We start from the raw sequence: 24,235 nt of genomic DNA, 5'->3' as shown, positions 1-24,235 counted from the left end.
TGACGCCTTGACATTAACTAGAACGCCTAAGCTCTTGAAAGGTGCTCCTCTCACCGTCGACTCAATGGCCGATGAAGCTACTGCTCAAATGTAATCGCGTTCCAGGACCAGGTCCATGAAGAGGCGACCCAAACTCGGGGATGTTCCCACATCCTCCATCGCAAACCAGAACGGTTCCACAGGGCAAACACACCTCAGGCCTATCCCGGGATCAAGCCTCCCCATACATTCGCGGATGCCTTTCCCTTTGGGCGCTGCATTTGCTCGGACAGACCAGTGTACTTGCCGGCCGTCTCCTGGCCCGGGCAACAAAGCACGTGCATATGCAAGCCCATCTGGCTCAGCCTTCCTTCGGATCCTGGGAAGTCCAATTAATTCCCCGGCCGCCCCAAGTGAATTTACTGTCCTCATCGAAAAGCAAGTCGACATTTGCAGCGGCCTTATCCAAGAGCTTAACATCAGCTGAACAGGCTCCCAGGATCACCGCGACGAAATTATCTGGGAGAAGGCCGTATTCGGGTCCGTTTCCCCAGCTTACCCTTTTAAAGGAGACGATCTTGACAAGCTCCAAGACAAGATTGGCAAGCTCAACAAGAGCATCGGCTTTGCGCTGCATTCGCCCCAGGCCGGAAATCTTACGAGTGGCCCACAGCTTCGCTGGGTTCATCGAACGATCACCGCTGGCGTTGATGATTCGGCCCGGGGCCGGACCCGCCGTGAGCTGGAGCCGGCGCCGGACTGGAGCCGGAGCCGGGTCGGGACTCCCGGAGGTGCCTGGCCGTGCCGGCGGGCCCACCTGCCGGCTCGCTTCCCGAGTCGTGTCGCTGGCGAGAACAACATAACAGATGCGATTTGTGCCTAGACTTTTTTTCCCGACACAGATGCCGCTGTCAAGCGCCGAGCTCGACACCCCCTCGGGGACTCCAACAGTCCCTTGAACGGCTGCGCGCTCCCGATGAGGACCCAGGACGCTTACACCACTCCCATCGAACAGGCACAAACCGATAGCAAGCAGGATGGGTAAAGAGGAAGGAAAGGGAACGAACAAGTGATTGCCACCTGGTCCCTCCACTGATAGAGCACCAGCCGCCCTTCCTGCGCCATCTGATCACACCCGCCTACACGCATCGACTTTTGCCGGGGCCGATCGATCAAGTCAGGTCCATCGTGGGCCGTCCCCTCCTCCACCCTCACACTCACACTCAACCTCACCCCCAACCCCCTCAAAAAATCCTACCCAATTTGCACCCAACGCCGGCGCCTCCCATCCGGTTCCGCCGCGGGTCGACTCCACGTCGAGAAAAGCATCGTGACCATCGTTATCTGGGTGCTAACTAGCTAGTTAGCGCCCGTCCCCCCCGTCAGTGATGCCCAACCTGCCCCTCCATGGCCGCCGGATAACTATGGCCCGCTCACATAGTGCGAGACAGAACGACTCAATCCTATTAGAACAAGCAGTCACCTTTCCTTGCCGTTTGGCTCTAGCACACGAAGAGGTTCAAAGAGGAGTTGGCAACCGTGAATGAACACTCTGGCCACCTTTCTGGGGGTCCAAGAAAACCCCAATCCCATCCCCACAGCGACCGTCGGCGCTCGGATGACCTGATGAGTTGTCCCGCATACACGCTGCAGCGTGCCCACGCATCGTGCATATCTCCCATGCATGCCACAATCATCGTACATGTAGGCTCTGTAATGTACCCTCCCCCCTAGCTCTTCCAGGACAGCCGAAGCAGTCCGACAACAACTCCCTCCTCGCAAGCACGTCGCGCAGCCCAAGCCCACCCTATAAGCTCCCATTCCCCCCTTCATTTCCCCCCTTCTCCCCCGTGCGCTCCCGCGTTATCAACTTCGTACTTCGATCGCACCTGGGCTACTTATGTAGGCACTCTGCAAAATGGTGTGCCGGACCCTGCGCACCATCTGCAATTGGACTCATCAGTCGCAGGTGGCATACATGTCCCAGAAACGGTACGTGCAAGGCGCGCCATCCCTCGTGCACTGCGAAAGCCCATCGGCGGTTAGCATGTAAGCCTCTTCCCTTCGACCTTGGTTTTGGAGGAGAATCGACCGCGGTAGGGGATGGAGTTGGTGAGAGGGATTGGAGGGGTGCTTGCCTCTTCGCCGGGTCCCCTTTCGGTGTTTGGCCTGCAGTCCTTGAAGAACACGGCTGTATTGCCGCTCTTGCCTCCACGTCCGGAGGCACCGCCGTTGCTCCCGGCTGGCATCTCGATGCGACAGCTGGCGGCGCTGGAGGCGGTAGCCTGGTAGCATTTCTGGAAGCGTGACAACTTTAGCAACCCTCCACTTGCTGTTGACGGCATCACGGATTCGTTGAGCCTCTGACGTACCCCAGTCACGCTCTTGGGCCGTCCCTCCGCAAGGGCGCCGGCGCAGAGCGCAAATAGCACAAGTCCGTGGTTGAGCTTCATCGTCGAGACTTCACAGATTGGTTATTCTGTTGATTGCACACCGCACTAGGAAAAAGAAAAAGCCTCTTCTTGCAAAGTTGCCCGCCGAGAGATAACGTCGAATACTTTATATATAGTTAGAGCCTGTTTTTCAACAACTGGGTATTACTCTCTCGAAACTGGCCGACCAGAGAATTCAAGTAATAGTACACTACGATTGATTGTAAAAACGATGAGCTCGGCGCATGTTCCCAACGGAGCTGCGAGTCATTATCGTATACAAATTGTTTTGCCCTCAACTAGGCAGCACATTCCGGGCGTACAAAGACACGAGCACAGGCAAGCAAACGGCCCCCGTCAACTTCGCCCAACGTACGAAAGTAAGGGGGAACACTGGCTCTCGTCTCCCGGCAAAGTACGTTGCACAGGATATTAGCGCCCAGCTGAAGCTTAAAAAAACAACCGACGTAACACCCGTCGCCCGATGCCACATCATCAACATCATCACCGTCACCACCACAATCTCCAAAAAGCGGAAGCACATGCTCACAGACTGCTGCCATCGTCGCCAGCATCCCCTTTGCCGCCAACACCACCTCAACGACCGCACCCCAACGTCCACCACTCCGTCTGGCCATCTCGCCCGCATGCACGCCGTTCGCCTCAAACCGATTGATTGGAACTCGAGCTGCTCCCCCCAGCCACTCTGCCCTCTGCGCCTCCCCCGCGGCTGGCAGCCAGCCCAGCCCGATTCAGCGGCACGCACACCCCTCCCCCCTTTTTCTTTCGGTCCCCCTGTGCCTTGTGCCTGTGCCACGCCAACCACGTCTCAGCCAGCCTGCATTGCATAGCATAGGTACAGCGCATTACATTACATGACCCCACGGGCGCCGCCCGCGGTGCACCACCTGCACACCACCCCAGGTCTGGTATGCTCGCGTTGCGGTACTGTATGTAGTCCACAGACGCGCAAAGGAACCGAAAAAGAAGGCCGGGGAGTGGAGATCGTGGGGTGAGGAGTGAGTGAGTTGAGTGATCGAGACGAGTGGCTGGCTCATGCAAGTCGCACCCTGCAGGCTATGTGTGTCTTGTCTTATACGGGAGCCCGACATCAATGGCTCGCCCCCCAGTGCAGTCACCAGTGCATGCAACATGCAACGCATCGTCGTCGCCGTCGTCGTCGAAAGTCCAGAATTCTCCTTCCGCGCAAAGCAAAGTCCACCACACCCCCCTTCTTCGCGTGAACCTTCCCGGGGCTCCGCTTCGGCGCTGCTTGCAGCTGGTGCCCGTCCGGTACGAGTCCCTCTTCCGCCGCCGCCGCCGCCGCCGCCTGCGCGATAGATATGCCGCCGGGGCCCTGCAGGTTTAAATATGCGTGCCCCCTTGTCCAGACATGCCCTGTCCGGCCCTGCCCTGCGCAGTCTCGTCCTGTCCTGCGGCGACCCGTGTATGCTTCGCGTGCCTTGCTCCCCCTCTGCAAGCGGTCAGTCCCTCGTCATCGTTTCTCGCTTGCGAGACAGCGGTGCAGTGCAGTGCAGCGCAGCGCAGCGCAGGGTTAACTACTTCTGCATGGCGGCGCCGGGGGCATGACATTCTCGCCCGACCTCTCTTCTCCCCTTCCAGTCTCCTCGCCCGCTCCTTGACGTGGCCGCGACCCCATTGACTCTCTGTTCCAACTCGCTTCCCCCTCCGTACGTAACCTCTCTGAGTCAGGATTGGTCCTGAAACGCCCCTCGGGGCAGAAAGAGGAAGTAGTTCCCAAGCCGTGCGGAGAGACCAGGTGGATGCATGTATATCCCGCTCCATCATCGTCGGGGCGGCGGCGGAGGATGGCCCGGGCCGGTCTCAAACGCCGAGCACGTCCCTGTGACGACACTCTTCTCGGAGAAGAAAGATGGCTCAACCGCGGCGTGGAAACAACTCAATGACGACACGAGAGCACTCATACGCCGCCAGTTCTCAAGCAACCCGAGCGACAACACGAACATTCAGATCGGACTCGTCGTCGGCATCGTGCTAGGCGCTTTCATCGTTGGCCTCTGCATCTTCCTCTACATCTACCGCCACACCATCCGCTTCCGACGCCGTCGCCGGCGGAGCGTCCGCAAGACGTCAAGCAGCAAGAGCTCTAAGAGCTCCGACGCCGAGGCACCGCCTCCGCCGGCCGACGCGCCGCCGCCACCGGATGCGCCGCCGGAGGGGGCTTGAACGGGGCGTCAGAATTGCGGCCGATATCAACCCATGATGATACGATATAACAGTGTTGAGATTGAGATTGGATTCATCAGCTGTGGTTCTGTCTTGCTGACTGCTGCAGTCGCAAGGTAGACCATTCAACTCGTGTATATTACTGGCGTGTAATTAATCTGCGACCAGGATGGAGGGGCCATGATATCTGCTTGCATTGAACGGGGTTTGAGAAGTTGGAACTTTTGAAACACGGGCGCTTGAGAGAAGGAAAAGGTACGACGGAACGATCACACGATCTAATGACTTTGGGTATTCTAGTCTGCGATTCAAACCAGAGGTATTCTTCTCTTTTTTTTCAGAGCGTTGTTTGAATCATGCCGATGCCCTCACCCGGTCTAGGCTACAGCTCGCTGGCCAGACAAGATGATGGGTACGAGTGTCTGGCCCCGTCGTCGTCACCTTCACCCTCTCAACGTGCCTCCCTACCGCAGATGCGCCCGACGAGGCCTCGCCATCTCCAAGTCGTCTCTCAACACTGTCACAGGCTCGCCCCTCCCACGGTCCACCACATCATAGAACTTGAGAGGCGATACCCTGCCGCTCTGCCGAATACCATGGCGTAAAGTGTGCCCGCGGCGCATATCCCTCCTGCCACGCGGCAGATGGCGCCTCTCGAGCGAGTGTCGCGGACGCGACCTGTCGGCGTGCTTGACGTAGATGCCCACAAGCAGGGCGACGAACCCGATCACGACGCCCACGATGATGACGCCGACGACCGTGGAACTGGGGCCGCCGTCGCCGTCGCGTCGCGCGAGTTGCCTGAGGAAGAAGCCAGCCCTGTTCGTGATATCGCTCGCCTGTTTCCTCGACGCAGACATGCCGCAGTGTTGGATGAGAGAAGGGCGATGGTCATCTATGTCGACACAGACTGGTGCTGCAAAACAATCTCAACTGATCTTGGACTTTCGACGACGGCAGGACGCTTGTGAGGGGAGTTGCAGACATCTCGACGGGAACTGCATCGTTTGCACTCAGTTTGAACGAAAAACGCTATTTATCCTGTCCCAAGCAAATCTCGTGCGCACAACGAACCTGTTTGTCTTCATGTTCGTCGCAGCAACACCCTTCCCCAGCGATGAGCGTGGAGCGGCTGCAGTCGCCCTTGGACAGAGTTGCCGTCCCTCCCGTATGAGCAACATGGACATCACTCACAGGAGGCCGCGCGCGCAGTCACTCCTTCGGCTAGCAACCAACTTGGGGCTGACTGTGGATGACGACAATGACAACGGGCACGCAAACTGCACCCAGCAAACTGGCAGCTGAGTAACTGCAACGCCGTGTTTGCCCCCTCCCAAGCCTCCCTGGAGGGAAAGCCGCATCGTGAGCCGTCTCATCGGTGGGTGCGATGCGATACAGGTGAGGCGCATTGCTGCCACAAAAGACGGTTGAGAGCTTGAGTCCATGGCCAGGTATATCCAACGTTGCATGAGGAGATGAGAACCACAGAGGCAACTCCGAGGGTTTGTCAGTAACTCAGTCAGTCAGTCACTCGCCCAACAACACCAGTGCTATGATCAAACCAGAATCCAAGTGAATCGTGCCAGAGCATCGGTGTCGGTGCAAACAGCTCCCTCCCCAAGGCAGCAGGCAGCCAGCCTCATCCCGCCCGGCTGGATCGCCAGGCAAACGCGGACGGAGAGCTCGGGTCGCACGTCGTTCCTGCCCAGTGCCATGGGCCATGGCACCAGAAAGAGCGTCATCTGTACAACCGGGACGACTTGGCCGAGCCTATGGCGTAAATACGACGCATCGGATCTACGTAGCATCTATCCATCCATCTACGTATGCAGTCCGGAGCCGCTTATTGCCCTACATACGAGTAGTTACCTCGTACACGTGCTCCATCTTTTTTTGCTCTTGCCGCCTCATCAACGGCCCGTCGGCAATTGCCCTGCCCGCCCCGGGTGAATTGCAACGATCCATCTGCCGTCGCCTTACCAGGCACGTCCGGCTCGGCTAATTGCAGCATCTGCCGTCCGTCGCCGTCCGTCGTCCGTGGCAGGCAGACGGAACACACACACAGGAAGACAGTAACTTAGTTACTGTGTAGTAACCATGGTTGCGCGCACAACAACACCATGGGCGACGAGCGACGACGACGACGATGCCCCTCCCTCATACGTACCCGCAAACTCCACCAGATGGTAGATGGGCCCCCCTCCTTCGGCGAGCCCCATGGAGCATAGACCCGGAGATAAAAAGGGAAGACTACTATGTACTACTGAGGATCCCCCTCCAGGAACGTGGCAGCCACTGCGCAGGCGAGCATGGCGGAAAAGGACCATGTTGTCGGACGACGACTTGCCTAACCCTCCAATCGCTCGTCGCGCCCCAGCGGATAAAACCCCGTCTTCCATCGTGACCACTGACCAGCACACAAACACACACACACAGACACTTCTCCATCGCGGTGGAGACCAACCGGCACGAACGATCCGCGATTGGTAATGGCCCATGGGGCAGCGAAGAGGAGCCAGAGCCCCAGGCAGGGCCAGCCAGGTTTGGCCGCGACTCCGCGACGGTCGACACTCACCCTGAGAGAGAATCCATTCGAAGCTTTCTCGCAGAGGAGACAGGAGTCGAGTCGAAAAAAAAAGGTTGGGCCGTCTGTGGCTTGTCGGCCGCCCCGCCGGTTGCGTCTGTGCAAGCCCCTCCAATACATCATTCCTTTGCCCCTCGCTCGCGCCTCTGCCCCTCGCTCCAGTCTTTTTTTTTTTGCCCTTCCCTGCTGTTGCGCTTGCGCCTTCCCTGGGGGGAGGGTGGCGGGGCTCCGGTGGATGTGGATATGGCGCCAGTGTAAGTGGTGATGCTCGAGGGCGACGATGCAACGGGCAACAAACGAGCGGCTCCCGCTCTCTCTCCCTACCTACCTCACCAGCCTTTTGCGTGATGCAATCGAGAAAACGTTGCTTCCCAGGACGTGACTCATAAACGGGGGCCTTAACTCCGAAGGGGTCCCTTCAATTAATAATTCCAAACACACAGTGTCCTCTGCTGTAGTGGTAGTAGTAGTAGTAGTAGTAGTGGGACGAACCCTGAGGGACCGGCGAGTCGCGCGACAATGCGCTCGATTCCCACAACGGGGCATCTCTCGGCCGCGCCTGTTTGTCTGCAACGCCAAAGCTAACCAACGTAGTCGATGAACTCGATCCACCACGCAGCTCCCCATCTCCACCCGGGGAGATGGCCGTTGACCTCATATGAAAAGGGCCATGTCGTCGCCTCTTCTTCATTCTCCTGCTCCTCCCTCCCCTTTCTAGCCTCCAATTCCTCGCAACTACATCACCGTCATCACCACTTACACCCACCACTTACACCCACCTCAACCACCAACACCCGTACGCGGATTTAGAAAAGAAAGAAAAGAAAAAAGAATCACAGCTCGCCCACCATGTCCACCGGCCGCACCGTCACCCTCCTCTCGGGCCACAAGATGCCCCAGATCGGCTACGGCACCTGGCAGGCCAAGCCGGGCGAGGTCGGCGACGGCGTCTACGATGCCCTCAAGACGGGCTACCGCCACCTCGACCTCGCCAAGATCTACCAGAACCAGCGCGAGGTCGGCGAGGGCATCAAGCGCGCCCTCGCCGACGTCCCCGGCCTGCGCCGCGAGGACATCTTCATCACCTCCAAGCTCTGGAACAACAAGCACAACCCCGAGGACGTCGCGCCCGCCCTCGACGACACCCTCGAGGAGCTCCAGCTCGAGTACCTTGATGTGAGTAGCTGATACGAGAGAGAGGCGCCTCCCTCCGCCGAGGTTGATCTTTGCGGTCATTGGGAGGCCCGCCCCGCGCGCGCACGCAAGCAATAGACTTACTGACCGACTTTTGCGTGTGCCAACAGCTCTACCTCATCCACTGGCCCGTCGCCTTCAAGCCCGGCAACGAGCTCTTCCCCAAGACCAGCGACGGCAGCGAGCTGGCCCTGAACCGCGATGTCTCCATCTCCCAGACCTGGAAGGGTGCGTTCCGCTTCCCCCTCTCTTGCTCTTCTCCTCTTCCGTTGAAACTGACACTCTACCCTCTTTCTCAGCCATGACGGAGCTCCCCAAGTCCAAGGCCCGCTCCGTCGGCGTCTCCAACTTCTCCATCGAGCACCTCGAGGCCGTCATCAAGGCCACCGGCGTCGTTCCCGCCGTCAACCAGGTCGAGCGCCACCCGCGCGTCCCCAACAAGCCCCTCGTCGACTACTGCGCCTCCAAGAACATCGTCATCACCGCCTACTCAGCCTTTGGCAACAACGGCTGGGGCGTGCCCCTCCTCGTCAACACCCCCGAGGTCAAGGCCGTCGCCGACCGCCTCGCAAAGGCCCAGGGCAAGGACGTCACCCCCGCCCAGGTCATCCTCGCCTGGTCCCAGCTCGGCGGCCACGTCGTCATCCCCAAGTCCGTCACCGCCTCCCGCATCCGCGAGAACTTCCAGGAGGTCGAGCTCGACGACGAGGCCATCAAGGCCATTGACAAGCTGGGCGAGCAGCCCCAGCGGTTCAACATTCCTTATACTTGTACGTTTCTCCCTCTGCTCTATCCCAATGTGGCTCACGGCCCCTATGCGAGACCATGATGCTGACCTGCGCAGACGACCCCAAGTGGAACGTCAACGTCTTTGGCGACGACAAGGAAAAGGCGGCCGTCAACCAGGTTGTGCTGTAAAGGGTGATAGACATGGTGCTGTAACGAATTGATGGATAGAACCAGGATACCAATAGAGTAAATGAGCAAACGTCAACACGTCGCTTGCGTGTCGTGCTGTGGTTGTGTTCCGAGCCATGTTATACACCGATGCTATTTGTCTGCCAACAATGATGCCTCCCACGAGCAAACGCCTGCACATGCCATGCTTGTACCAGGTAGAACAAATGTCGATGCGCCTCCTTTTCTAGCCCACACTTTTAACTCAGCAACTCCTTAATATCTTCAATGCGCTGGAGCTTCTTCTCCTCATCACTCATCATGCCCAGGGAGGTTGCACTGTCGGCAGGTCAGCAAAGTTTGCGTAGGGAGCGATCGCGTCACTCACATAAACTTCTTCCTCTCCTGGATGCGCAACATCCTCTCCTCCACGCTCTCCTTGACGATGAATCGCTTGATCACGACTTCACCCTCCTGCCCGAGTCTATGCACCCGGTCGATCGCTTGCGCCTCCACGGCGAAGCTCCACCAAGGGTCCATCATGAACACCCGCCCGGCGCTTGTCAGGTTCAAGCCTACGCCGCCTGCGCGCAAGCTGATTAGCAGCACCATGAAGCCCTTCTTCTCCTGGAATTCCTCGAGCACCGCTGCTCGCGCCCGTTGCGCCATGCTCCCGTCCAGTCGGAGGAACTTGATGTTGGCCCGCTCCAGTGCTGGTTCGATGAGGGACAGGAACGACGTAAACTGTGAGAATATGACAGACTTCATCCGCGGGTGTTCTCGCCGCAGAGTTCGCAGATGAGACATGAGCGCCGCCACCTTGGCCGACGAGTGGTTCGCTCCCAGCCGCTGGAGACTGATACGAGATTTGGAAAAGGCGTCTTCCTCGTCATCGTGCCGCACCACTTCAAAAAGGTCTCGCTGGTTCAATGGCGCGCGGCAGTTGAAGCACTTAGCCACAACTCCGCGATCGCTTTCGTGCTTCATGAAATCGAGGAGACACTTCTTGCATGCCGAGTGCCAACAGCCTGTGACCAGCTGTTCGTTCATCGGCTCCTCGAAGCAGAACGGACATTCCTTCTCAGACTCGTTGCGAATCTCTTCGAGTGCGTGTGCGCCAAACGCAAAGTTGCTCTTGGCGTCGTCATCTGTCGTGGCTGTGAACTGCGCAACAAGGGATTCCAAGTCCATATCATCGGCAAGCCCTGCTGCTGCGTCCGCCGCGGCTCCTGCCTCCTCCTCCTCCGCAACAATGTCTTTGTTGCGCACGAGCACGGGGTGGCAGCAAGACTGTCGCAGTCGTAGAATTTGGGCAAAGATGGTGGTGAACGCCTTCATGACTGTACCCGCCTCCATGTTCTTTGAAAAGGTCCGCTTGGCTTTGGTGAAGATGTAGTCATATACTGCACGCTCCTCTTTGGACAGATCCACGGCCACAATGTCAACCTGCTTCGGCGGCAGTGGAACCAGAGGCTGCCCGTCTGGTGTCTTCATGTCTTTGGTGCGTCTCATCACCAGCGGCTCCAAGACCGTCTGCACCACGTTCAGCGCTCGTACAAAGTCTCCCGACTCGAATGGCACGGTGATGAACGTCTTCCAGAAAGAAAAGTTGTTCCAGGGCTCAACGCCAAGGAAACGCACCAGGCTGAACAGGTCCTCCAACCTGTTGACGATTGGCGTGCCCGTCAAGACCCAGCGATGGGTCGATGCGATGTCGTAGCATGCCTTGGCAGTCTTGGAAGACCGGTTCTTGATGTGGTGCGCTTCATCCAGGATGACGCGAAAGAACTTGAGTGAGAACAAGCCATTATGGAACGACTTGTCTCCATTTTTGGCGGCAAGGCTGCTGAACTCGGACAGGACAACGCCGTAGCTCGTGATGACGAGGTCGGGGGCATTCGACGCATTACCACTGCAGCAGAGTGCCTGGAGGTTGTTGGCCTTGTCGTTGCCGTAGTACAGTTCAATCTTCATGGTTCCCTGCTTCGATGCTTTCTCGGCCTCGCTGTGCCACTGGGCAAGCAGCGACATGGGCGCCACCACCAAGGTCGTGCACGGTGCATCGAGAGGGGTGGCAGAAGTCGTTCCTAACCGAGGGAGCTGGTTGACACTTGATATGCCGCCGGTAGACATGCGGGACTTGCGGGCCAATTCTGATCGATGGCTGTGAACCAAGCTCAGCATCTGAATCGTCTTGCCGAGGCCCATCTCATCAGCAAGGATGCCGCCCAGGCAATGCTGCTCCTGCACTGGAAATTCGAGAGACAAATCTCCTGAGTAGGGGTTGACGTAGAACTTGGATTGGCCGCCCACCAGCGGCAATTCCTTGTCATCCATGTCCTTGACGGGCCAGGTGTATTCTTCCCAGAGGGGATGCATGGATGGCTCCCTGTTGCTCCTCTCATCTTTCTCTTTCGCCATCATCCAATGCAACGATTGCTTCTGATACGGCCGCAACGTCATGGCAAACGTATCGGCGGGTTCGGCCTCGGGGGTGTTGAAGTCAAAACATTGGGCTTTCTTGTATAGAGCGTCCAGTTGGTCTTGTTCCAGCTCCTCGCCTTCTTCTGCATCTGACGAATTGGGCGGCGATCCCGAGTCCTTTCCATCTTTGCCGTCCTTGCCGTTCGTCACGGGCTTCTTGGCTTCACGCTGCTTTTGTTCGTCCATCTCGGCAGCTTTGAGAAGGCCGGCTCGTCCGTCCTGGGCTGCAGAGTTGGCGGCCGTAGGCTGCAAGTTGATCTCTTGAAACAATCTCACAAGCGCTACCTGCCGCAGTCTCAGCTCCTTTTCGTCCGATGTCTCGCTCTGCTCAAAGTAGGTAGCCGGACGGTCGTCTGCGAGCTGAAATCTCCTGCCTTCAAAAGCCGAGCCCAGAAGGGAGCAGCGCAGCTGCAGAAAAACCGTGTCGTTGGTACGAAGCTGCTCAGGGGCATAAACGCAGGTGCCTTCAAACATGCAGACTTTCTGGTCCATTAGCGTCGACACCCAGTTGGCCGTGTCCTTTGCAAGTCGTCCAATCTCCAAGCCGGACTGATTTGTGAACCGGACGATGACGTCGACACGTCGGGACGCGGCAGTGTTGTTGCGAACAGGAGTGCTGGGGCCGCCGAGCTTTCCCTTAACCTTGGGCGGCTGGGGCGGTTGGATCTTCTGACGCTCTATTTTGACGACGTCTCCGTGCTTGATGATGTTGGAACCGCTTCGAGTCGCCCAGCCCTCGACACCGAACGCGCCGACGTATCGTGACTTAGGAATACTGCGACGAGGGGCGGCAGCAACGGGCTGAGGCGTGGAACTTGATCCCGCTCGACTTGGATCTGCAGGCGAGGGCCGGCTCTGTGGGCTATTCTTCAACTTCTTATAAGTCCCATCAAAGTACATGTTGACCGCTCGCTCGAGGTTGTCGCCGCAGTTGTCTTGAATGATGCGCAGCACATCCGGGGTGACCTTGTCGCCAATGAAGCTCTCAAAAGTGTCCTGGTCGAAAGTCACGGACGACGACTCGTGCTTGAGCTCTGGCGCGTTCTGCACCGCCGCAGATCGATCGGGAAGGCCTCCATTCTCGGGGATCTCGGCCAGCACGGCGCGCGCCTCGTCTTCATCCTTGAAGGAGGGCTTCTCGTGCGGTGGCGAGCTGCTCGGCTTCGGGCTGAAGGCAATCGGGTCCGACGACTCCTCAGCCCGGTCCTTGAAGAACCTCCGCTTCTTGGCGGGAGGTTCCTGCGACGGTCCAAAGTCCATGGCGGGGCGGCAGCATCGGATTGTCAAGGCGCGGGCGGCCCTGGTCGTGAAGGTTCGCCAGCGACTGGGAAAGGGCGTCAGCGGGGAGACGCGCCTGGATTTCAGCGCTCGCGCAGGCGCGACGCACCCGCGTAGAGGGCCACGTGACCGCGTTTGCCCCCCCAGCTTCGCCTGGGCTGTTCACGCCGGGATTAGCGGCGCCGGAGTTCAGCGGCCGACCCCTCCACTATAATTTTTCGTGGAGCTCCCAGCTCCAAAATAAGGTGGTGAATCCACCTCGTCTCATCTCGTCCGGAGGCTGACCCCGGGTTTTCGAATCGCAATCGCCATGTCGCCCATTGGCTCGTGACGTTTTGCAGAGAACGGCCGTCTTGCGCGAATTCACTCGCTCAGCCCGCCGTATGCATCGTCCACAGTTTGCGCTGGGCCGCGGCCTGAGAAGGCTGGCGCCCTCGCCCTCGTCCCGCCGCGGCTACGTCACAGATGCAGACGTCGAGTCGGCGCGGCGATACTGCTTGACGCAGCTCCAGTACGTATGCGACGAAATCGCGTGGCCATTGAGGCCGGAAGTCTGACTTTTCGATAGCACGAGCGACTACGATGCGCACCTCATCCGCCGTTTCGTCCCCCCTCCCGTCCAAGACGCCTACGCCGCCCTCCGCGCCCTCAACCTCGAGCTCGTCCGCCTCCCCGAGCTCGTCTCCAACCCCACGATCGGGGCCCTGCGCATGAAGTTCTGGCAGGAGTCTCTCGATAACACATTCGCGGGTCGACCTCCCCGCGAGCCCATCTGCCTTCTCCTATACAAGGCCTTGCAGGATCTGGAAGAGAGGGCCGGCAGCGCAACCAAGAAGTCGATCAGGTTCTGGGTATCGCGCCTCGTCAAGACGCGTGAACGACACATGGATAACAGACCGTACACGAGCCTCGGGAGCTTAGAGGACTACGCGGAGAACACATACTCGACCATGATGTATGCGACACTGGCGTCGATGCCTCTGCGGTCGATGCACATCGACCACCTCGCGAGCCATATCGGCAAGGCCTGCGGCATCGTCGCTGTCCTGCGGGGCATCCCAGTCTTGGCGGCACCCCCGCAGCCGGTCAAGACCCCATCAGGACTGGACGCCCCGATAACAAGAGAGCCGTCTCTGCTGCTCCCTCTAGACGTCATGGCAGAGGAGGGCGTCAAGGAGGAGGAGGTGTTCAGGCAAGGCCCCAACGCGCCGGGTCTCCAGGACGCCGTGTTCAAGGTGGCGACGCGCGCCAACGACCATCTCATCACGGCGCGAGAGATGCTCAAGCGGCTCAAGGAGGGCCAGGACCCGGGTCACGATTTTGAGCACGAGGGCGAGGCGGAGCACATCTACGGCGAAGAGAGTGACACTGTTCGCGAGATACGCCAAAGCTTCGGCGTCTTGCTGGAGGCAGTGCCGGCGGCGCAGTTCCTGGAGAACTTGGAAAAGGCCAACTTTGATCCGTTTGCCGTGAAGAGCAGCGGCTGGAGGTTGCCTTGGAGGATATGGCAGTCCCTGTCCAAGGAACGGCTATGATGTCGCGGGCCGCGGCATACCGGAGGGATGCCCCCCATGTACCAATATGATCTGTATTATACAAGTACACGCCGCATGAACGGCAGACAGCAGGAGACTGTCCTAGATCAATCCCACACTGCAGCCCGGAGTGGCGACACTTTGTAACATTACCGCGACGAGGAGTGGAGGGTGTTCTGCTGTGCAAGGCTGGCCTTGGTTCATCCCGCATTGCAGCGTGGGATGGCAACCATTTACAAGCCTTCCATGTCGAGTGAGTGGAGGGGGGTATGTCGTCAAGACCGGCACCTAGCTCCAGTCACCGCCCAACACCGTGACGGCCCCATTCTCGTGCTCGTCAACCAGCGTGTCGATGCTCCAGGGCGCGTACACCATCCCCGGGGGAGTATTGGTGCTTATAAAGGGCGTCCCGTGCTGCAGGTGGCTCAGCGCCTCTTCATACTTTTCCGCGGCGTACGCCTCAGGATCATGCGCGATGATCCAGTGGCCCAGCTCGCCCAGCGCACCGCCCTTCTTCTTGCTCGCCTGGTTGTAGATGCCAAACGCCTGCAGGCAAGAGACTCTCTCGAACCTATTTCGCCATATCAGTCAGCCAGTCCCACGGTCGGCCGTGCCGGTTCGAGTCTTGGGAGATGCGCTCAATGGCAGTGACATAGACGAAGAGAAATAGACAGTGAGAGAAAGAGAGAGCGGCGCACCTTAGCAGGTTGGACACCCGCGTCGCCCATTCCACGCCGCCCTTGCCCGCGATGGACAGGCACTTTGCTATCGAGACGGCGTCCTCCACAGCCTGCGTCCCGCCATTGCCGGAGCTCGGGTGGAACGTGTGCGCCGCGTCGCCGAGCTGCAGCACCCGTCCGGCCGGCGACGTCCACGTACGCTGCGGATCTCGCCACATGATGCGGTAGTCGACGAGGGTCCCCTCCGGCGTGGCTCTTATGACACGCCTCACAGCTTCGGGAAGCTCCTTGTGATTCTCGAGAAGCTCGAGGACTTTCTCGACGGGAGGGTGGTGGTCCCACGACTCCCGCGCGCGGCCGTCGTCCTGACCATAGTGGTCAGCACAATATTTGAGGAGAATACCCTTGTTTTGGCAAACCTTATGAGCTAGCGACCAGCTAATCTCATCGTGCGTGCGGGCGATGAATAGCTGAATGTCAGGTCTGTAGTGAATCTGTCAGTTCACACCAGCCTCATGGCAAGGGCTGAGGCAAGGCCTACCCAATGTACCCATTCACTTGAGGCCTATCGCCTTCAAGAAGGGGATACTCGGCATCAATAACAGGGTCTTGCAAGCCGCCTCCAAAGGGGTATGAGACGCGAAACATGGCATCCCCGCTCGGCCGCGCAGGCACCTCCTCACCCAGCACCAGTTCCCACGACCTACCATGGACACCATCCGCAGCAATAACCAAATCCGCCTCACGACGGCTCCCATCCCCCAGCACCACCCCAGCACGACCACAGTTCTCATCCTCAAAATACTCCCGCACCTCCGCGCCATGCTCGACCGGCACGCCCACTCTGCGCAGATGCTCGAGCATAGCCACGTACAACCTTGGCCTCGACTGGCGACTGAGCTTACCTCCTGGCATAGCAGCCTTGGCCCTCGCGGACAGCATGTCCGTCCGCTCCATCGGCCCGCGGACCAGCCTTCCCCCAAGATCACGCATGTGCATGACGGGGTCCCAGCTCAGGGCGTCGACCTCGCGCTCCAGACGAGGGAACCTGCTTAGCGAGCGCCGGGCCGAGGGCCCAATGGTGAAGGAGTCGCCTGGCGCAAGGGAAAAACAAATCAAAGTCTCAACGTTCTGGACATGTGGCACGGCTTTGGGGAAGGGCTTCATGATTGGGGCACAGCCATCTGACCTGTAAGAACCTCGCTGGGCTGCCGCTCCAGCACCGTGACATCGCAGCCGATGCGCCAGAGCTCCCTCGCGGCGCTCAGCCCGCCTATCCCGGAGCCGACGACGAGCACGGAGATGCCGTTCCGGGCATGCAGTCCGATGACGTCCACATCGTCGCTGGCGACTGCCGTACCGGCTTCTTGGACCTCCATTCTCCGTAAAGTCAAGAACCCACCGGCCGACAAGAAAACGATGGGTGTAAGTCGAGCTTGGGGTGTTGCCGTGGTGTTGGCCAATAACACCACAACAGCATGTCGCACTGCAGGACCGAGCTCCGTCCCAGCTGCTTGGCGGAGCCGGACTCGCCCCCACCCTCCCGCGACGCCTGAGGCGCCGGTCGGCCGGTGGCGCCGCCCGCTCTCACCGCGGCAGATTCTCGGCTGTTCCGGCACCCCTGCTCCAAATTTCGAGACTGCGTCGCCTCTGCTGCGCGACGCCCGCGAAACGAGCCCTGCTTGCGACGTCCGGTCCTATCCTCAACCCTCTCCATCGTAGATGCCGTCGCCAAGATGCTCTACGAACTCATCGCAATTGTAAGCAGTGGCCATCAGAGATCCATCTGCCAATGCTTTCTTCGTGGCCGAGCGAGCTGACAATGCAAACCAGGTCCGACCGGGCAACCTCTCCGAGGTGAAGGAGTACGTGCCACCAGCTCCCCGACGACAACCGCCGCCTCGAAGCTTCCCTCGCCGCCGACAGCGTGCCTCCTCCATGTGACGATACTGACCGCTCGCCCTCGCAGGATCGCACACACCGTCGGCTCCCTCGTACTCAAGAACGGCGGCGTCGTCCGCGGCCTCTCTAACTGGGGCGTCTTCTCCCTCCCCAAGCCCGTCTCCGTCCACCAGATGAAGCACACCCACGGCCACTACTTCGTCATGCGCTACGACGCCTCCACAAAGGTCCACGGCGACGTCCGAAATACCCTGCGGCTCGAGCCGCGCATGATCCGCGCCGCGCATGTCAAGCTCGGCGACGGAAAGCTTGAGACGCTGTCCCGATTCGGCGCGCCCAAGTGGAGGACTCAGGGCAGCGAGGCGTGAGCAGCCAACCGAGGCTATCACGAAACGAACGACGATATACCGAGACCTCACGGTCTTTTCTGGGTTTACCATGTGTATGATTACGGAGGTCAAGGGCGGAATCCGGGGGAAACGTGCCCCGGTGCAAATAGCATGGCGTCATTTGCGGTTATATTGTACAAAGTACCCGCTGCTGCATAAAGGAAAGCAGCAGATGAAATCGACTAGATTTTCGGCTCCCAATATCATGCATGGCCTGGATCACGACCTGTGGTGGGCATGCGTAATGCAAATGCCAACAGCCATATAGCAGTGGTTGGCTTATATATCTATCATAAGTCGTATCTGTGGCTGATGCCCTCTAGCCATCGTGCAAAATGCGCCAGGATCTGCCAGCCTGGTCGGTCCAATTCCAGCGTCTCACAGATTATCAGCCCCCTTTCATCAGGCATCGGCATCCACATCCATGGACTCGGACTTTGTGATGCCCTTCACTCGGCACCACTCGACAAAGTCGTCAATGACGCTGGGCCATGCGCCGTCCTCGTTCCAGAAGGATAGCGTCTCGTCAGCCATAGCCTTAAGGGCGAACTCGAGAGTCATGTTCCACATGTCCTTGTTGACGGACCGAGTCCATTTCTCGTTGAGAAATGACTTCCAGAGTTCTAGCCAGTCGTGGTTGGCCGTCTCCCAGGACATCCCGGGGGGAGAAAACAGGATACTCCAGTAGATCATGGCATTTTCGAGGCTGAGTGCCTTTTGATCCCGCTCGCGACCGGCAACAAAGGTATACCGATATACCTTCTTGAAGAGGGCCGTGTCTGTCGACAGGCTGGACTTGAGCTTCCGGATGTGGGCAGCGTGCTCCTGGTGCGTTGCACCGACTCTGGAAACCGCATGAGCATCGCACGGCAGGACCTGAGCATGATGCAGGGATCTAGCGGAGACTTACCCAGTAGCTTTCCATCCGTCGACGTAGCCCTTGCGAGTGATCTCTCCCACGCTAGGGGCCTGAACCAGCTCCAGTGCAATGAACAGTTCTGCGTTCTCAATGCTGACTTTGAGCTTGTTGCTCAGGTACTCCATCGTGGACTCCAACTCCAACTTGTTCTTCTCATCGTTGCCGTCATCTATGGAGCCAGTCAGCAGAGCGATTCGAAGCGGTTGAGAATATTGATCTCGTACCTCTTAATGAGTCGAAGAGGCCATCGAGTTTAGTCTCCAAGGCCGAAGTCTTGGGCTCATTGCCGGCGGCGTAGAACCTGTAGCCGAACCGTTAGCCATCCGTTGGCCGCATTGAGTCAGTGTCTGGATGATTCGGATATAGAATAGAACAAGGGTCAAGCCCGCAATCAACTACAAGTACGGTGGGCGTTGGAAGTGTGGTCGCCAAGTCTGTAAATGTACCCTTCATGATGGCTGTTGGCCGCGTTCGTGGGCGCCTCCGCCGTCCCTTGCTTCCTCTCGGCCCTCCGCGACGACGACCAGAAAGGTGCGACCTTGGATGGAAAGCGACGGCCAATGCCCTTCCAGCCCATCATTCCAGTTGGGAGGGGTATGGACGGGCGACTTCAACGTCCGGCCTCGGCTGGTCTGGGAGGAAGACGGTCCGACACCGAATCTGCAGCAACGTGGCCCCCGCGTGCCCGGAGTTGGCGGAGGGATGATGGCGAGGGCGAGGCGCAACAGGAGCCTCACTCGACGGTGGTTGTAGTAGGGTTGAACAGCAGTGAGGCAAGGGCTTTAGATGGGCATGAGCTCGCGAGGCATGTTTCAGAGCCGTCGGCGGCACTCGGCCGTACTCTGTTCGTGTGTAGATGGGATGGGCTGGGCCGTCTAGCGGGACCCCACCGCCAACCCACCCATGACACAATGCATGCGGGCGTGAGATGCGAAAGTGGCAGTGAAGCAATGCGGTGCAAGGATCCATCATGGCATCGCGCCAAAGGTGCGGCGCGGACGAGGCAAAAGAAGGCCTGAAAGACGGGCGGCAGACGCGAGGTTCGGGGGGCGGCAGGGCAGACGAAGCAAGCAGGCAGCAAAGAGCAGCAAGGGGCCAGGGGGTTCAACTCACGCATCGACAGCCTCGTTGATCTTGAACCCGGTCGACTTGAGATACTGCAGCGAATCAGAATTAGCCCAGCGCTTCATGCCATGCCGCGGAGGATGAGGGCGTGCCGCGAGCCGATAGGAGGAGAATCTGCGGGCGCGGCTTTGTCCGTGAAGGCTGAAGGATCGGCTCCGGGCAGACAGAGAGACGTCGACTGCTGCGCATGTCGTGACTTACCCTGGTGGCTTGCCTCTCCGACGCTCCAGTCAGCGACACGAACTGGGCGATGAAGACCTTTTGCTGGGCCGTGGACGGAGGCGGCATCTCGGCTGCTGACGCGTGCGCTCGTCACGGCGCGTCGGGGATGGTGCTCGGGCGCGAACCGTGGTTGCAGCTTGCGAGGGGGTAGCCAGAGATGCAGACTCCCGATGCAGTCTGGCCGCGACCCGCGTGCGCTAGTCACAGGGCAGCGGCGAGGAGGGGACGCGGGACGGCGTGGAAGCGGGATGCGCCAGACGGTGCTCCGGACGCACAGAGGACGGGTACGAGGGGCCGTCGACAGAGAGGCGCGAGGCAGCTCGGCAAGCAGGTATCCGTGGCAGGCAGAGAAGAAAGCACCGCTGCCGAGTGGGGAGCTGCTTCTGGCGCGAGGCTGCGATGGTGGGGTCGGAGGTTGTGCCGCACACGAGATGCGCTCCGAAGGGGTGCGCTGGCGGGCTGGAGCTGCTCACGTACACTGGCGGAATGATGGGTCAGTAAAGTACTGGGTAGTCGTTCTGCTTTGGCACTTTTGGCAGCCGTTTTCTGCCAAAAAGCGGTGGCCAAGGGCGTGAAATGGCAGCCGCGGAGCTTGACGAGGCGGCAGGAATAATTGCAAGTTCAATGAGCCCCTCTGGCCAGGCCGGTGTGTGGGAGCCCAGTCTGCCCCGCGCCTGTACCAGTGCGGGCGGGCCTGGCGAGGAGCCTATTTGCACTGTATTTGTTACACCTTCAAGGCACCTCGTAGCGGCCCAATGGCCCCACGAGCCCGCCGTTCAATCCCCGTAGAGCACTGGAGCACAGTGTGCACGCGCCTATCACATCCCACTTCGGTGCAGCCCAGCGCCCCCGGGGCCCCAATCAACAGCTGGAGCCCTGGAGCGCTGTCCACTGTGAGTTGCAGGCAGCGACCTACCTTACCTAGTCTCCGCCGCAGTGGCTGGCGCCACAACAGCTGGAGCGCCAGTGGAAGGCGTGGGCACTGCTGGATGACGTTGCGCTGCCTAACTGCTGCGGGCGACACGCGACTGGACTCCTTCGACGCGTCCCACTTCCGGCCGCAGGACGACACTTCAACCACAGCTGCCTGCGCGCAGATCCTCCTCGACGGCCAACGTTCCTGTCTGCAGTCCGGCTCGCGGGGACTTCAGAGCGGTTGAACATGTCCTCGTCACCGCCTGCAGATCATGACCGTCACACAATCGATCCAGCGGAGCCCTTGAGAGGCTTCGTCCTCTGCTGCACTAGCATCCCGCCCGAGCAGAGAGTGCGTCAGCCAGCGACCGTCCCTCCTCCGTTCGTATATCCCGCTAACTCGTGCGTGCTCTCGTGGCAGACCGACATCGGAAACAAGGTTGCAGAACTTGGGGGCATACACAAATACGACCTCACCCCCGACTGCACGCACCTAATCGTCGGTAATTATGACACTCCAAAGTACCGCCATGTCGCGCGAGAGCGCCCGGACGTCAAGGCCATGGACGCCGCTTGGATCGAGGCACTGTCGGAGCTTTGGCGAAACGACGACGAGATCGATCTCTGGGCCCTCGAGAAGGAATACCAGCTGAAGGCTCTGGAAAGATGCGGTGCCAGTCTCTCCTCGCCTGAGGCTCGCCAATCACTCCTGGTGTGCCTGACTGGCTTCGGTGAGCAGCGCGATAAAATCGCCGAGACTATAACCGCGAACGGAGGGCGTTACACAGGCGATCTCACGCGGAAGTGCTCCCATCTCATCGTGAGCAAACCCGAGGGCAAGAAGTTTTCCGCCGCCAAGTCGTGGGGCGTCTTCACCGTCACGCTGGCCTGGCTCGACCAGACCATTGAGCGCGGCATGATACTGGACGAGGAAAAGTTTGATCCCTTGCTGCCTGCAGAGGAGCAGGGCGTTGGCGCATGGATCAAGAAGGACCTCAAACGTACCTCGCTTGGTAAGAGGTCGAGGTCGGGAACGGCAAACCCCGGAGAGGACGGCGGCAGAAAGCTGCGCAAGACAGCTAGCATGAAGCTCAATTCGCAGCGAAACAGTATCTGGGGCGATATCCTGGGGCGCTCAACCTCGCGCGAGTATTCCTTTACCAAGGAATCTCCGGTAGATGAGCCGACTCAAGACGCCACACACAGCGATCTAGCCGTTGGGAGAGACGAATCTGCTGGCATATTCTCCAACTGCATCTTCACGACACACGGTTGCGACGAGGCGAGACAGAGAGTCCTGGAGGAGAGCATAGTCCCTCTTGGAGGTTTGATGGTCCGCACTCTCGACGAAGTCGTGTCCTATCCCGCGCCGGCGCAGCCCTTCTACCGTTTCCTCGTTGTTCCACAGCTCTCGCAACCCGACACCCACCCTCAAGTTCCGGCCGACAAGGTCCACGTTGTTACACAGTACTACATCGAGCGTTGCCTGCATAGCAAGAGCTTCCTCCACCCGAACAGCAGCGTGTTCGGACGACCGTTCCCGCGGTACCCAATCCCGGGGTTCTCAGACCTCACGATATGCAGCTCGTCGTTCACAGGGATCGAGCTCAACCAAGTCGCTCGAAGCGTGGCGCAGCTTGGTGCCAAATATGACGAGGAGTTTAAACGAACGACGAGCTTGGTCCTCTGCAGGTCGCTGCCTGCCATGCGCAAGGACAAGCGCAACTTCGCCCTGGAATGGGGTGTGCCGGTCGTGTCTCTGGACTGGCTCGTCGAGTGCATTAGCACCGGCTACAACGTCCCCATCGACGACTACATCTTTCCAGAGTTTAAAAACGCGTATGCTTCAAGGAGGCGCGGAGACAGGCGACAAACCAGCAAGAAGCCGGGGAGAACATCACAGTCACGTCCGTCCGAGCCCACGCCTACAGTGGTCAAGCCGGATACGCCGGCGCTGCCCAGAGGCCAAGGGGTGGATTCCACCGGCTTCGAGCGCGACTCCGACGAGAAGAGCGACAGCTCCAAGTCGATTCCCGCGGTGAAGCAAGAGGACACTTACACGTCGGCGGACTTCATGACGGCTAGGAGCCGGCCCGTGGACACCTTTGCCAGGGACTCGGACGCCCCTCTGAGCGAGCTGTCCTCGGCGTCCGTCAACAAATCCCCATCGCCCCCGAAAATCGCAGGCAGCGCGGCAACCCGCACGCGCTCCGAACCGTCAAAGAAGCAGGCAGCGGTGGATAAACCAGCGCGAGCTAGCCGACTTCCCTCCGCGCCTCCCGTCGACCCGATCGGGGAGACATGGAAGGATGCAGACGCAGACAGGACGCCCCGCGAGCCCATGGCCAAGCCAACCCGCACGCGCTCCGAGCCGTCGACCAAGGAGGCGGACGAAGACGAACCAGCACGAGCCTGTCGCGGACCTTCAGCGCCTCCCGTTGACCCAGGCGTCGAGACGAGGCAGAATCCACAGGCAGACAGGGACACTCTCAAGGCAGAAGAGGAAGCCAGGAAAAAGGCCAAGGCAGCAGAGCGCCAAGCCCTCGCCTCGACCATCAACTCCATCCTCTGCTCAACCACCTCCGTCGCCGACGCAGACCGTCCCGGCGCACACACGCAGGCCCCGCCGTCACGCATCCGTACCCGCCGCATCCTCGGCCGCGCCATCAGCAACGTCTCCAACGCCAGCAGCGCCGCCAGTGTTGACGCCCCCGGCGGCCCCGGTGGTGGCAGCAATGGCGCAACGCGGCCCGCCCCCGAAACCCTCCGGGCAATCGCCGCACCCCCCGTCGGCGACGCAGATGCAGACGACGACGATGTCGACGGCGCACGCGACGCGCAGCCCCCGCCCGCCACGCAGCTCGAGTACGGAGACGACGAGGCGCGCGGCCACAAGCAGGCCCTCATGGACCGAATGCGCGGCGGCGGCAGCGGAGGCGACGCCCTGAAGGCCGCCTCCGCACCAGCCGCCGTCGCCGCCATGGTTGGCGGACCAGTTGTCGCAGAAGGGCCCGCGAGTTCAGGACGTAGAGCGCTCCGGAAGCGGTGAGGGCACACGTGCGAACAGTCGATGGATGGTTTGGCTTGGCTTGCTTGGTTTGATGGATGATGTTTTGATGTTTCCAACCACATGGATGGGATGACCTTATGGGCGACGAAATCTGGACTGGGCATACGGAGGGGAGGATCACGGAATACCACGAAACACATAGGCAGCGCAAGGAGTCGGTCACGTTCCACACACACTTGGCATGAATACACAACGAGTACCTCCGATATTGAAAAGGCACATGATATAGGCATCATGTCATCACATGTGAAAGTGCAGTCACGGCTCTACGCTCAACATCCCCAGCTATGCGGCAGACAGCGCCCGACTCGGACATTACGATTCACACTATCTCATCCCTATCTACCTAGGTAGGCATGCGGCATGTGTCTCCGCGGAGTGAGCAAAACGTCACCTCGCCCCGACGATGCCATCCCGCATCC

At 59.6% G+C, this 24,235-nt stretch overlaps 8 protein-coding genes across 8 annotated transcripts; 5 read left to right on the top strand and 3 right to left on the bottom strand.

Annotated features, from left to right (window-relative positions):
- Positions 1-4,199: 4,199 nt before the first annotated feature.
- On the top strand, positions 4,200-4,619 carry PLICBS_005813 (uncharacterized protein; the record flags this gene model as incomplete). The annotated part of the gene is made up of 1 exon (XM_018319532.2): positions 4,200-4,619. The coding sequence occupies one exon, from the start codon at positions 4,200-4,202 to the stop codon at positions 4,617-4,619; it is 420 nt and encodes a 139-aa protein (XP_018182006.2).
- A 3,433-nt stretch (positions 4,620-8,052) lies between these two features.
- On the top strand, positions 8,053-9,315 carry PLICBS_005812 (mitochondrial glycerol dehydrogenase Gld1; the record flags this gene model as incomplete). Its single annotated transcript, XM_018319529.2, has 4 exons — positions 8,053-8,379; positions 8,508-8,625; positions 8,697-9,167; positions 9,242-9,315. 4 exons carry the CDS (start codon positions 8,053-8,055, stop codon positions 9,313-9,315), a joined length of 990 nt encoding a protein of 329 aa, XP_018182003.2.
- A 239-nt stretch (positions 9,316-9,554) lies between these two features.
- Positions 9,555-13,038, bottom strand: PLICBS_005811 (DNA helicase rad5; the record flags this gene model as incomplete). Its single annotated transcript, XM_018319528.2, has 2 exons — positions 9,555-9,633; positions 9,683-13,038. The coding sequence occupies 2 exons, from the start codon at positions 13,036-13,038 to the stop codon at positions 9,555-9,557; spliced, it is 3,435 nt and encodes a 1,144-aa protein (XP_018182002.2).
- A 401-nt stretch (positions 13,039-13,439) lies between these two features.
- On the top strand, positions 13,440-14,591 carry PLICBS_005810 (uncharacterized protein; the record flags this gene model as incomplete). The annotated part of the gene is made up of 2 exons (XM_018319527.2): positions 13,440-13,567; positions 13,625-14,591. The coding sequence occupies 2 exons, from the start codon at positions 13,440-13,442 to the stop codon at positions 14,589-14,591; spliced, it is 1,095 nt and encodes a 364-aa protein (XP_018182001.2).
- Positions 14,592-14,879: 288 nt separating this feature from the next.
- PLICBS_005809 (uncharacterized protein) lies at positions 14,880-16,650 on the bottom strand (the record flags this gene model as incomplete). Its single annotated transcript, XM_018319526.2, has 5 exons — positions 14,880-15,162; positions 15,290-15,636; positions 15,691-15,754; positions 15,813-16,365; positions 16,461-16,650. 5 exons carry the CDS (start codon positions 16,648-16,650, stop codon positions 14,880-14,882), a joined length of 1,437 nt encoding a protein of 478 aa, XP_018182000.2.
- A 357-nt stretch (positions 16,651-17,007) lies between these two features.
- Positions 17,008-17,541, top strand: PLICBS_005808 (mitochondrial 37S ribosomal protein bS6m; the record flags this gene model as incomplete). Its single annotated transcript, XM_018319525.2, has 3 exons — positions 17,008-17,031; positions 17,105-17,136; positions 17,241-17,541. The coding sequence occupies 3 exons, from the start codon at positions 17,008-17,010 to the stop codon at positions 17,539-17,541; spliced, it is 357 nt and encodes a 118-aa protein (XP_018181999.1).
- Positions 17,542-17,964: 423 nt separating this feature from the next.
- Positions 17,965-19,894, bottom strand: PLICBS_005807 (scaffold-type E3 ligase; the record flags this gene model as incomplete). The annotated part of the gene is made up of 5 exons (XM_018319524.1): positions 17,965-18,406; positions 18,473-18,650; positions 18,706-18,782; positions 19,595-19,638; positions 19,808-19,894. The coding sequence occupies 5 exons, from the start codon at positions 19,892-19,894 to the stop codon at positions 17,965-17,967; spliced, it is 828 nt and encodes a 275-aa protein (XP_018181998.1).
- Positions 19,895-20,990: 1,096 nt separating this feature from the next.
- PLICBS_005806 (uncharacterized protein) lies at positions 20,991-23,792 on the top strand (the record flags this gene model as incomplete). The annotated part of the gene is made up of 2 exons (XM_018319523.2): positions 20,991-21,095; positions 21,165-23,792. The coding sequence occupies 2 exons, from the start codon at positions 20,991-20,993 to the stop codon at positions 23,790-23,792; spliced, it is 2,733 nt and encodes a 910-aa protein (XP_018181997.2).
- Positions 23,793-24,235: the final 443 nt, after the last annotated feature.

The sequence above is a fragment of the Purpureocillium lilacinum genome (assembly GCF_023168085.1).
Source record: "Purpureocillium lilacinum CBS 284.36 DNA, scaffold_4, whole genome shotgun sequence".
NCBI classification, from domain to species: domain Eukaryota; kingdom Fungi; phylum Ascomycota; class Sordariomycetes; order Hypocreales; family Ophiocordycipitaceae; genus Purpureocillium; species Purpureocillium lilacinum.
This window is presented reverse-complemented; position numbering and strand designations above follow the sequence as displayed.